The sequence below is a fragment of the Arvicanthis niloticus genome, chromosome 29 (assembly GCF_011762505.2).
Source record: "Arvicanthis niloticus isolate mArvNil1 chromosome 29, mArvNil1.pat.X, whole genome shotgun sequence".
NCBI lineage: Eukaryota > Metazoa > Chordata > Mammalia > Rodentia > Muridae > Arvicanthis > Arvicanthis niloticus.
In genome coordinates this window covers 14,371,745-14,384,398 of record NC_133437.1, presented here as the reverse complement: position 1 = coordinate 14,384,398, position 12,654 = coordinate 14,371,745, and the positions used below count along the sequence as shown (strand labels likewise).

The following is a 12,654-nucleotide window of genomic DNA, read 5'->3' as shown; positions in this document are numbered from 1 at the left end:
AAGAGATCCCGTGAAAGACAGAGGGATGGAAGAAGGAAGGAAGCGAAGTACATTTAAGGAAAGATGAGGATTTGTGTCAGAGAAAGGATTCTCTTTGAATGGGACAAGGGATTGCCTGGGGGGATTTCCTGTCCAGCCCTTTATTGCCAGGGTCTTTGTGTAGGGCCTGATGCCGCGGTCTCCCCATTGGGCAATTCCCTAGGGAGAGCTGACACGAAATGCTTTTGAGTCTCCCTAGGGTTTGGGATCTCACTTTCTCAGTATCTCTTTCAGGTTGGCAGGAGCATTGAGCCTGACACCTCTTCTGATGGGACTAGCAAGCTCCGTTGTCGCAGGAACACAGTATATGCAAGTTCTTGGCTCATTTTTATAGAGTCCCGTCCGCTCCTAAGAACTGACCATACTTAATTGTTTCATGCTTGCCGGCCGCACCAGAGCCTGGGGACTCCTTTCCCCTAATTCAGAAGTAGCAGCACAGGGCGGGGAAGAGGGGGTGGGGTGGGTAAGGGTGGGAAGGCAGTTGTTTGAGACTGCACAGAGAGGTGGTACTGAGTCGCTGAATGAGGAGCACCGATTTCCCCCCAGCCGATTGGTACTTCTAGTCAGGAAGAAACGCTGAGAGGTGGGAGTGCCTGGAGAAGGAGGCAGGCGGTCCCTACCGCAGGCTCTGGGAGCTCCTTTCCGCCCCTCCGCCTGTTTCCAAGACTGGGCTCTCTGGAGTGGCTGGAGCTGCGGAGCGCTTCAGGAGCCTGTGAATGAACCCTCCTCCTCTCCCTCCTCCTTCTTCCTGAGTCTCCTCCTCGGCTCTGACGGTACAGTGATATAATGACGGTGGGTGTCACAACCCGCATTTGAACTTGCAGGCGAGCTGCCCCGAGCCTTTCTGGGTGAAGAACTCAAGGCGCGCGGGCGCAGCAGCTGCGAGCATTGGGTGCTGCGGACAGGCGCTGGGACAGGGATCTGCGGCTCGCAGCGCATCCTCCCTCCTCTCCAGCTCTATCCCGCACTCGCTGCATCCTTTCCCCAGGCCGCCGCGCTTCCTATGTGATCCTCCCGGGCAACGCGGAGCCCATTCTCACAGCTCAGCAGTGAATTTTCCCCTCAAACTGCAGTAAGCCGCCTTTCAAGGTAATCACGTTTCTTTTGTTCCCCCATTTAAAAGAAAGGGGGAAAACTTGTTGGGAAAAGAAAGCCGCCCAGCTTAGTAGGGGGGAAAGACTTACATTGCAATTGGGAGACGGCTTTAATTATAGCCAAGAGGACTCGCTGTAAGACAAAGTTAAGAAAATGTGCGCACTTTAAAACATGAAGGTAACTTTGGAAGAGGCTTGCTAAAGAGAGGAATTCAGATAGACCTTGGTGCTGAAAAAGATCTAGACAAAAGAAGTCCGGGGTGGGGTGGAGGAAAAGGACGAACGGAATAGTGGGGGAGGGATTTTTGTAGAGAAATCCTAGGAAAGTCCTGCTATCATGAGTTGGAAGAATGGGAGAGACTCCTCACACCTTGATTTTTGTTGTCTTTAAACTGGTTGAGGCAAAAGTTTGAATGAGGAGTCCCCAAACTTGCCCAGATACAAGCCCCTGAAAGCACTGTAGGGCAGACCACCTGGTTTCCTGGCTCCTGGTGTGTGGTCAGTATCTCTGGTTCCTGGAAAGCCACCCCTGGGCAGCTCTTGACAAGGCATCAGGGTACTTTAGCTGCCCGAGACCTGCGCGGACATGACCCTTCCCCCCCAACCCTTCAGGCAATGTGGAAGGCTATCTGGCAGGGGTTGGGCAGGGTCCTGGGGCTGCGTTTCTTTGATGACTTGGGGACTGTCAAAGCTCTCTCACGTTGCCCCTGTGTTCTTTTGTCCTGTGCGTGGTGCGCCCGAGCCAGCCGGGAAGGCGCAATGGATGGGGGTGGGGTTGTTGGAACACGGTAGAGGTCTGGGAGGCTCCTGGGCGGGAAAGCTTTCCCTGAACCAGAGGGGTGTGCAGTATTTTCGCCCCTCGCCCTGTAAAGCGAAATGAGGGCTTGTCTCCCCACCCCATTTTTACCAGAAAACCAGGACCCAAAGACTCTCCAGACAAAGGTGGTGTGGAGACCCGAGTTGGGGACCAATTGGTCCAGTCTTCTCGCCCGGATTACAGCAATCCTCTGTTCCCTTCTGTATCTTCATCCGCTCCCAATTCTCCACTTGAGTTGAGCAACTTTACGGGCTGGTGGAGTGCTTGCGGAGAGTGCGTGCCGGGTTTCTCTGGGGACGCCCCGGCCAAGAGAGTCCCACTGCCCTGTGTAGGCGTGAGCATTGCAGAGACTTCTCTGGTGCTTGCAGACCCGGGACATCCCGGTTGTCTCGGTTTGTTCTCGGTGTCAATGGGCGTGGACCGCTCAGGGGGTTATACAGAAGAAACAGTGGTAAGAAAATAATGTCATAGCCTAAACTATTTGCTCTCGGATCCAACTACGTTCGCCTCCGCGTGTCCTGCGTGTTCTCGGGATCCTGAGGAAAGGGGAAGAAATCTCCCCCGAGGCTGCAGGGCTGCACCGCCTCAAGTATACCCGCAGTGGAGACTCGCTATCTGTGTCCCCTCATCTTTGTGTCTCTTTTTCTGTCTCCATCTTCTCTGTCTTCTCTCGCCCCTTTCTACCTCCTCTCCGCTTTTGGGTCCCCTCCCCCACGGCTGACAAATGAATGGCTAGTGTGAAATCCCTTCCTTCTCTGTCCAAGGAGGCAGGCCCAGAGGGAGGAGCAAGGGGGCGGTGCGCTCCTTAAGATCTGCTTGCAGTTGGGTGTTTCGGGCTAGCAGAACCCAGATGTCTAGGAATAGGGAGTTTTGTAGTAGGCGTGGGCTCCCCCTTATGGAGGAATTCAGCACAAGAGGAAAATAGGGCCAGAAAACCATTTCATATCCTTTGGTTCAAAGAGAGAAGACTCGAGTTCTCTTCTAATAGTTTTCCACATCAGAAATCTGATGAATCTGGGAAGTAAATTTTGGGGTTTGGAGGAGACAAAAAGAAGGGAATTTGGCCGTCCCCAAAATACGAGCTCCTTTTCTTCCATCTGTCTGGCTTCCCGCGGCGCTCTGGGCGGCGCCTGCCGCTGGGTGGACTAACCACGCAGGCGACAGAGTCAGGTTTGTGGTTTCCTGAGGTGCAATTTGCTCATCTTTAAGAAAAGTAATAAAGGTACTTGCTGTGGCAAATTTCGCTAAGGTCCTTGAACACAATGCTAGGGTTCCGTTCCAGGCTATTGTAAAAGAATCCCCCTACTCCTCATTCAAGACCCAACTTCCTCAACACCAGGACACGCGTTGCACGTGGAAACTGGGGAGAAGGCGGGCGCCTAGAGGCAGGGAAAGGAGTTTTTCCACTGGGAAAGAATGGGACAATGGAGGGTAGGCGGAAAAAGAAAGGAAAGAAAACGAAACAGATGGATGCAATGGCCAGGAGCCGGAAGAACTCCTTTCAAAATGTTGGTCTCACTTTCGTGTCTGCTACGCTGAAAAAGATAGCGAGCGCATCCTTGCCTGGTGCTGGCCTGGAAAAGAACTACTTAAGCGGAGGTGGTCCGGCCACGCCTACCGGAGCGGGGCTAGCCTCCCCGCCCCAAAGCTCACCCTGATTTGGAGGAGGGACCCTGCTAGGCACTCCCTTCAGCGGCAGGGGTTCCCCATCCGCCACGTGGGCTGGAGCTTCAGTTCAGGGCGCGAGACGGGTGTGACTTCCTGGGCTCCCAGACAGCTGCACAGCTGCTCGGGCGAGCCGCTTAGCCTGGGTCTCCAGCGGCTGCAGCCAACTGGGGCGGGGCTGGGCTGGACCCGGGTGGGACCTCGGCTGGCGCGCCTCCTAGAGCTCCAAAAGGCTAGCTGAAGCTGGAGCAGCCCCAACTTCTATTCACATGGCACCAAACGCTCATGTTAAAAGCCGTTAAAATACTCTTTTTCTCTTGCTTTTTTTTTTGGGGGGGGGGGGTTATATGCAAGTACTCGGTTCTTGCTTTAAAAGGAGAAGTGAAGATTTATTCTAAGTCAACTCTTGGCATGAAAATGAGACAAATTTGCGATTGCTTCATGCATTCGTTTTGAAATACATTTACATTCCAAAGGCCACTTTTAGCCAGCGATAAAATTGATGCTGCTGTAATTGAGTATTAACCGGGATCATTAGAGTAGTCAAGACAGGGCAGGGGGTAGGTGTCTAGCACAAGTTGACCAAATGGCTGATAAAAGACCTGGGTTGGCGGGGGTGGGGGGGGTGGGTGGGGGTTGGGGGGGTGGGGAGGAGTAGCGCTGCGGAGGGTCTGGTGATGTAGACTGGACCCTGTTACTAAGTTCTTCACTTTAAATTCTCCAGCTTCTAATTCGGAAGAGCTAGATTTTAATGGTCCCCTCTCCAACCTTAAATTCTCTTTATAATTGGTCTATTTTCGTGGTTTTTTTGTTTCTTTATTCTCTCTAAAAGCCATGGCCTAAATTGTGCTAAGTACTGTCTGGCAACTGTGTCAAACTCAGAAAACATTCACATAAAAGCCTAAAATGGAATCTGTTGGATTTAATAGGAAAACATTAGTGGAAGCATCAGATAGTTTCCCGAGGTGGAGCGGATTACCATTTATAAAAGTAACATAGCAAGGAGGGGGGTCCCAAAGAATCTGAGTTCTAGTTCTGAGCACAATGTAATAAGGAATACTTGACAAATTGCATCTGCATGTCCCCACTAATGCTACAAAGGGTTCCAATAGATTCCCAAGCAGTTGAGCAATTACTTCCTTCAGCAGGAAGCCCACAGCCCTTAATCTTCTTGTGGGTTGGTGGAAAGAAAGTGGGATTCAAGACCATTACTTAGAATTTATGTAAGAGTTCAAAGTCTGCTTTTTCTTGGTGGTTTAAAAAAAAATTAAACCTCTTCATAAGTCTTATTTCCTTCCTTTAAAAAAAAAAAGAGAAAGTTTGAAAAGAATTTCTTCAGGTTTATAGGTGTTTATGCAATCAGGCTCCCCCCCTCCCCCCCCCACACACCCTTTCTTGGCTTTTGCTAAATGCAGGGAAATCCCTGTGCTATTCCCTGCTGCCTCCATCTGTACACGAGTAACTTTCTGTTTGGGAAGGATATAAAGAGTGAACTCAAAGTTAAACATGATTAGTGATGGTGATGCACCCATTGCTCCATCTCTCTTTACACTGCTAAGCTTAAACACTCTCAGGCTAATGATTGGTCAATAATGGGACATCCTGGAGCCCCTAAAAGCACAAAGACCAACTGACTGTCTTCTCACACACATACTGAAGCTCTTTTTTTTTTTTTTTTTCTGGTGGTGTTTAAACCTTTTTTTGTAGACCTTATTCATGAACAAACATCTACAGACTATATTTCAGATGGGATATGGATCGGAGAAGGGCAGAACTTCTAGACACACATGTTACTTTGGGGAAAAAGAATGAATCCTTATACTAGGTGGATTTTTAAAATTTCCTCCACCCACCTTGAGAAATCAGTTAGTGGACAGACAAACACTCATTGTTACAGGCTATTTGCTTTGGTCTAGAAAAAATGTGCTGCCTGTTGCAGACATTTGGAGTCAGAATAAGGGCGAGTAAAGGCACATGTCTCGACCAAGTTCCAGTTGTATTAATAAAATCTGTCAGTTTCTTCTTATAATCAGTCTTGGTAGATATATATGTCTCTAAGCACATCTGGAACACAAAAGCAAATCTTACATGAAATTGGAATTGGATGTGATGGAATAGTTTTCTTTCAGTGGTCAGTACATAAGATCTTTGTTAAAGGTGTTTATTTTATAACCCAAAACACTTTTAATCCACCTGTTACATATGTTATATTTAGAAGGGTGTAAATATAGAATGCTTACCAGAGATTACTCCCTTTCAGTGCCGGAGAGATACTTAGTGGAGTGGTTAGGAGTGTGCAACAGTGTGTAATGCTCCCGCAGAGAACTGGAGTTTGGTGCCGTGCCGAGCTACTCACAACCATCTTCAACTCCAGCTGCAGAGGGGTCTGACACCTCTGGCCTTGGAAGGCACCTGCCTGCACTCACATGAGCACACTCCCATTAAGTTATGGTTTCAACCTGACCTGAGCTAAACTGGAGTAACCACTACATTGGTAATCAGAAAGTTTGCATGAGGTGCTTTTGCTGGGAAAGCAAGTTAAATGGAGCTACCGGACCTCTGGGATCATCATTTATTAAATGGATACTATTATAAAATTTCAAAGAGTAAATTAAATATCTACGAAAAAGCTAGGAGAAGTGGAAAACTAGATACTAATGCACGATGCCTATTAAAAATATTAAATCTAGTGAAAGTTAGGCAAACTTAAAAATTGATAGTGTTGCAGAAAAATATGCTTCTGAATCTTGTGAGGGAAATTAGTTCATATTTGTTCACAGTTAAAAAAAAATACTCATAAGAGGCTGGAGACATGACTCCGTGGTTCAGGGCACTTGTTCTTACAGAGGACTTTGGTTCAGTTTCCCACACCATCATGCTGGGTCACAACCATCTGTAACTCAAGTTTCAGAGGATCAGACGCCTTCTTTTGACCTCCTTGAACACCAGTATTGTATGGTGCCCACACACACACACACACACACACACACACGCATGCAAGAAAACCACTCATATATAAAATAAAATAACTCTTTTTTTTAAAGTTACCAAAATATCAACAATATACTTTATCAGTTTTTATCATCATTTAGACAAGGTAAACAGTTTGTGAAGCATGTTGGCTAGATTGTACAGAGTCTAAGTTATAAATTATTATGGGAACTTAAATAAGTTCATATTTTCTTTAGAAATAATTTAGCAAGTTATTTTTTCTTTACCAGCAAACAATGCTAAAGGTATGTACATTCTTTCATATATGTATTTTACTTTAGATATTATGTAGATGATACTACAAATATCACTCAAGATAAATACACAAGGATTTTTTTCCTCAGTAGTGTTTTATTGATAGATTGGTCTATTGTAGGGTAGAGTCTGGCTATGTAGCAAGGCAAGTCTGGGATCTTTCTAGACCCTAGGTTTCTTTGACCTTTCAGCCTTCCTGTTTCCTTCAGCCTGTCTAGTGCTGGGATTACAGGTGCAAGCTACTACATATGGATTGAAGCACAATTTTTAAGAGTAACAACTTGGAATCATCCTAAAAATGCATCCCAGGGAACTTGCTGAGTAAGCATTTCTACACTTCCCATGAAAATTGCATGTGCTGATTGGGAATGTGTGGTTTCCGTGAAGATGGAAAAGGGCAAATGTGCAGACAGAATGACGTCATATACGTACATATTCATTCTTACAAGACAAACGGCTACTGAATGTCCTGGGTATTGTAGAAGAAAAGAAAGTATTAGAGGTTCTCTCTTGAGGCATCTTTGTTGGCTGAAAGAGAAGGGTAATTTCTAAATACATAAGAAAATTGGTGACATGTGTTACAGAGAAAACAGAGAATGAGGAAGGTAGAGTGAGGAAGTAAGAGTTCACCGACAGAAACACTATTAAGGGACATCACTAAAAAGTTTAACTGAGCATTGGTTCAGGAATCCAGGTGTAGGCTGTGACATATCCACGTGGTACAGTTATTCCTGTAAAGTCTAAACCATAAGGCATCTGTCAGAGATTCTTGAAATAATGAACTACTAAGTAATATAGGATAACATGTAATGCATACTATATCTAATTTGTAATTGAGGTATCCAGGATAACTAGTGGTTCAGAACAACTAATTGGCAGGATGGGAGACAAAACCACCGTGTCTTTGTCCTTAGGTTAGCACTTGCTCCTTGAGGCTTCCCTGAGAACGAGGGAGAATACTAAGTATCTGTTTAATAGAATTCTGGCAGCCTATCCCTGGTGTGATGTGCCCCCCTCTTCGCTGCAGACATTTCACAGGGATACAAGTTCTGTTGACCTTGTCTTTTGTTTCCCAGGAAACTAAACAGCTGCAGTCAGCTGGACCTTGATTGTTTGCTGACTTTTTCCTATTCTTGACTTTCCTGAAGTATATGGCTAAATATAGGGACTTCTGGCTCTCTTATCGCCCCAGTCTTTCCATGTACAGAGATTTGTTATCACTAACAGACCACACATACAAGACAGACTTTCTGCAGCAGAGCAGAAATGGGGGTGGGAAGCATGCTAGGAACAAAGAGGGTCACCTTTCTCATTTAGTGGGAGCAAATGCAGAGGAGACGTGGTGCAGCTTAATTAAAAACACAGGTGAGGATCTCATAAAACTGAAAAGGGAAAGGGAAATGCATGTCCATATATACTCATGATGGAACAATAAAAATACAGGTCTGAGACACCCAATAGCTGGAACAGCTCTCTGGCATATTTCATTTTTACCAAAGCCATAACTAATTATCCTCCAGTTTGAATGTAGTGAAGATGCTGACAGGAGCAGGCATAAGCAGAGATGAGGCTAACTGGAGCTCCAGTGACCTCCATCACAAAAATCCCAAGTTGGGAGGACCCTGTGTGCTTACTGGGTGATTGGAATACAGAGCTATCACTAGATCTTCTGGTTCCGTTTCTAATGAAGTTGGAGATCTGGGACTTAGTTTGAGAAATCTTGTCTACATTGGAGTAATTTATTCAAGCATATTTTTTATAACATATCAATGCATCCAAAACATATTTTAGCTCTATGTTTTTAATATGCTGACTACATTCTTTTCCTTAAGTTTTATGGTAGACTCTCAGCAGGTGAGAATATTTACTCGAGACATGAAGATAGATCTTTCTCTTTAATTTAGAAAATAAATAAAGATACATTTATAAGGATTAAGCATGGTGTCTAAAGAGTTGGGTTTTTGAGAATTTTTCCTGGGTAGAAAATGAGACTGCAAAAGATATCTTCTAGAGTCAGGGTCATACCATTTTTTCTTTGTTATTGTAATATTTGTCTGAATATTGACAAATGTCCAATGTTATTATTATTAGCCAATATCTATATTTAAATAGACTGTTACATACATATTTCAAATCTCAATTATCCCTACAGACATACTGACATTCATAATGATTTACTGATCTTTCAAAGTGGAAGTATTGATCATGCATTTGGTTTACTAACCGTCTCAAGGGGGTATTGAACCTAGCACAGTAAAATATTGTGGGATTAATAGGTAGCTCTGCCTTCTAGACACCTACTATTTTATAGTGGATATAAAGCATATTTTATTACATTTATTTACTGTTTATGAGTGAAGACAAAGGACAACTTGAAAAAGTCAGTTCTCTGCTTTACCAGGCAGTTCCTGGGAATCAAACTCAGGTCATCCGGCTTGGAGCAAGTGTCTTTTCCCACTGAGCCACCTTGCTGGCCAGTGAAATACACTTTAAAGTAGTCATTAAAAGCAACAATAAGTTATGGCAGTTTATTATAAGCTAAAGTGATATACTGCTACTATAGAGGTAAGGCAAAGTATGACGTAGGGCTCTAAATTCTTTTATTATTAGTGATCTGAAGCAAGAATTAGAGCTTGTATAGAAAGACCAAGCTATTAATTTTAATAAGAACCACTAAGTAGTGACTTCTCAGGCATGCATGGGCATACATCATGTGCGTTATCATTATGTTTGTCAATCATTTCTATAATGCTTATTTATTTTTATCCTTAAATAAATAGAGACACAAATTTTAGACAGGCATATTCATTTACTTATAGTCTGAGAGTTTAAGTAAAAATGTAGAATTTGAATTCAAACCTGTTTAACAGTGTAGTCCAGACATTAAAAAAAAAAAAAAGTTTCCTGGGAAACAAAGGAAGAAAAATGAAAAAAAAAAAAAAAAAAAAAAAAGAAACCAATTTTTCTTTAAAGAAACAAAGAATGTATTATTTAGAAGTGTGATTAAAAGAAGTTTTTCTATCTGGATTAAATTAATATTCAAGGATTACATCATATTTAATATGATTTTATGATCCAAATATTTATCTTGCCTATGAAATTAATATGTCTTATTTCTATGTTGTCACACCATTAAAACACAGGTACAGTCAAAGATCTGTAAGTCATAGCCTATTGTTGTACTGCTTAATAAGAAATCCAGAAGTGCTATGAGTTTCCCAGTTTGTGGTTAATGCAGTCCGGTAGCATGCAACTGTGATTACGTGATGAGGCCAGGGTTAATTAAGAATCCTCAATACATCATCCTCTCTGAATTATCAGTTGACCCACAAAGGGAAAAGGTGAGGTATATGGCATATTAAGTTTAAAGTATCTTTTAAGGAAATACCTCAAATTATAGTATTCTATAGTTCTGCTTGAATATGATCGTAGCATGTATTTGCAATTTATAAAGCAAGAGCAAATGCAGAGTATTATTAAAGAAAAATGAGTAACTGTCCCAAAGTATTAAACTTTAGTTGGGCACAAACTGGACTTGTATTCTTTCAACATTTACTTATTCCAGTCCAGGTTTCCTAGGTAATACAGGATTTGTTTTCTAAAGAAGGCAAAGGGAGTTCTTTATAGTACCAGCTTACACATGAGCCAGTGAAGACATCTTTGGCTGTAACAAAACATTCTTGAATTTATTCAAAGCATAATATGCCCATGAGTTTTCTTCCAAGACTATAACAAAAAGCCTAGACAATCAACTCATATAGAGAGAGATTTCGTTGGCTGTACCATTTTGGAGGTTGAAGTGCGTGATTGATTGGCCTCGTTTGAGGGCCTGTGGCCAGGTAGTATGTCATGCCTGGGAACATGTGGTGGAATGAGCTGCTCATGGGAAGCCAGAGGAAAAGCAAACAGAGAAAGGAAGAGATCCGGATCCCACATTCCCTTTGAGAAGACATCATTGATGACTCGAGAATTCCCACTAGGCACCAATCTCTGTAAGTTTCTCCAACTACAGGGAAGCCAAGTTGAGGCCCAAACCTTCAAAGTATGGGGTCTTTGAGAGACATTTAAATCCAATCAGTAACAACTCCTAAACCCTGGTGCTTATCCTTGCCAGGATGGCTTCTACAAATCCAGAATCGGAAGGCCCCATTTTGTGACTCAGATGGTTAAATGTCTTTCCCAAAGCCCACAGCAAATTAGTAGCTAAGCCAAGGTCAGTGTTCCTTAACTTTCAGTGCGAGTATCTTCTTTCACCGTTAACTCTTGAGACTTAAAAGCTGTTAAGAGCTTCAAAACCGGTCACTTTGTAATTAGCATCTCTTTAGGGTACATTTGTTTTGTTTGTTCAGCCAGGGAGACAGTCAGTGGCCTTTGTGCTTCCACAACAACCTACTGAAGGCCCCATTTTTGCTGCTGCGGACATTTGACAGACGGTTCCTTCTCCTCTCAAACCTGATGCGAAACGTGTGCTATCAACATCTCTTTTGCATCATCTTCATCGTTCTCTTATTGTATCCACATTCAGATTTCTGTTTCTAATTAGATTTTGAGAGTGCTAGTACACCACCATATTTACACAGGCTAGGGTCCTTTGTGTCCTTCCTATGGCCTGCTGAGCTGTGGCCACCATGTGTACTACGTCTCCGTCATGAGGCTTGGGATTCTTTTGGTAACTAGTATCTTAAGATGTGATTAAAATTAATCATTAAAACATCTGTGATACCCTCTATTACCAACCTCCTCTGTTTACAACCCACAGAGGACTGCCTTTTTTATTGTGCCCAGTACCTTATTAACATGTGATTTATAGCCCACCACCATAAATACTTGTGGTATACTTTGTTTTTTAATTCATTTCTAGGACAAGATGTTGATAAATATGAACACCATCTTATGGATATGCTCAACCTTATTTTTGACCCATGCACTACATAAGGGTGAGTAGAGTAACTTTCTTTCTTTCTTTTTTTTTTTTAATTGATATGTGAAAGAAGACTGGGAAATGGAATTATAATATGGGATCACTACAGGGATGAATCATTTTTAAAAATCTATTCATTGCTAAAGATTATTACTTAAAATAATATCACTGAATGAAATGCATCTCAATAAGTCAGACAAAAATAACAAATTCTTGTAAGTGAATCTTTGAGGAACCTCATAGATTACTATTACTTATTTTGAGATAGGGTTTCACTATGTACTCTAGGTAGCCTCAACTCATGAGTCTCCTGACCCAGCCTTACAAATGCTGTGATAAGTAATATGAGCTAGCATGTCTGGTGAACTGTGTAACAAGATTCTTTGAGAGCACTGAGAATACTTAAAATTCTAATTACTTCTCTACTACTTTTTCAAGACTTTCTTCTACCAAAACAAAATTAAATCATGAAGTCTAGAATTTTAAGGTAGGAAAATTAAAAACTGTTGTCAGTAAGTATTCATAACCATCTCTGTCTATGTTCATGGAAAGAAAAGTGGTAAGTAAGCACACACTGTCTCTCTTAGTTTTGCGTTTTATGTCTATTTAGCGAGGAGGCTATAACTCTTACTGTAGTTTTTAGTGTATTCAAGGAGGCTCATTAAGAACTTGAAGCGTCTATGTCAAGCTTCACGGATCTGCTCCTGCTTCATGTCCTCTGCATGCTTAGCTTCTGTGTCTCCTGCACACCCTTGCTTCAGACTTCTTGAAACAATTTGTGCATTCAGAAAATTTTGTCTTTCCTCTTTCCCCATATATGCTTCTTTTGTTTATCATTTCCTCTGTGGTTCTTTTTAGTTATACTCTAATTA

At 42.8% G+C, this 12,654-nt stretch overlaps 1 protein-coding gene across 3 annotated transcripts in view; it reads left to right on the top strand.

The window, feature by feature from the left end:
* Positions 1-669: 669 nt before the first annotated feature.
* Positions 670-12,654, top strand: part of Vcan (versican) — a 92,890-nt gene continuing 80,905 nt past the window's right edge. Inside the window, exons 1-2 of one of the 3 annotated variants that reach the window (XM_076927114.1) lie at positions 670-1,128; positions 11,723-11,798. In XM_076927114.1, the coding sequence (XP_076783229.1) occupies positions 11,729-11,798 (70 nt within the window). In that variant the 5' untranslated portion in view covers positions 670-1,128; positions 11,723-11,728. The remainder of the gene's footprint in view (positions 1,129-11,722; positions 11,799-12,654) is intronic. The other 2 variants (XM_076927116.1, XM_076927115.1) reach the window with 2 other exon arrangements.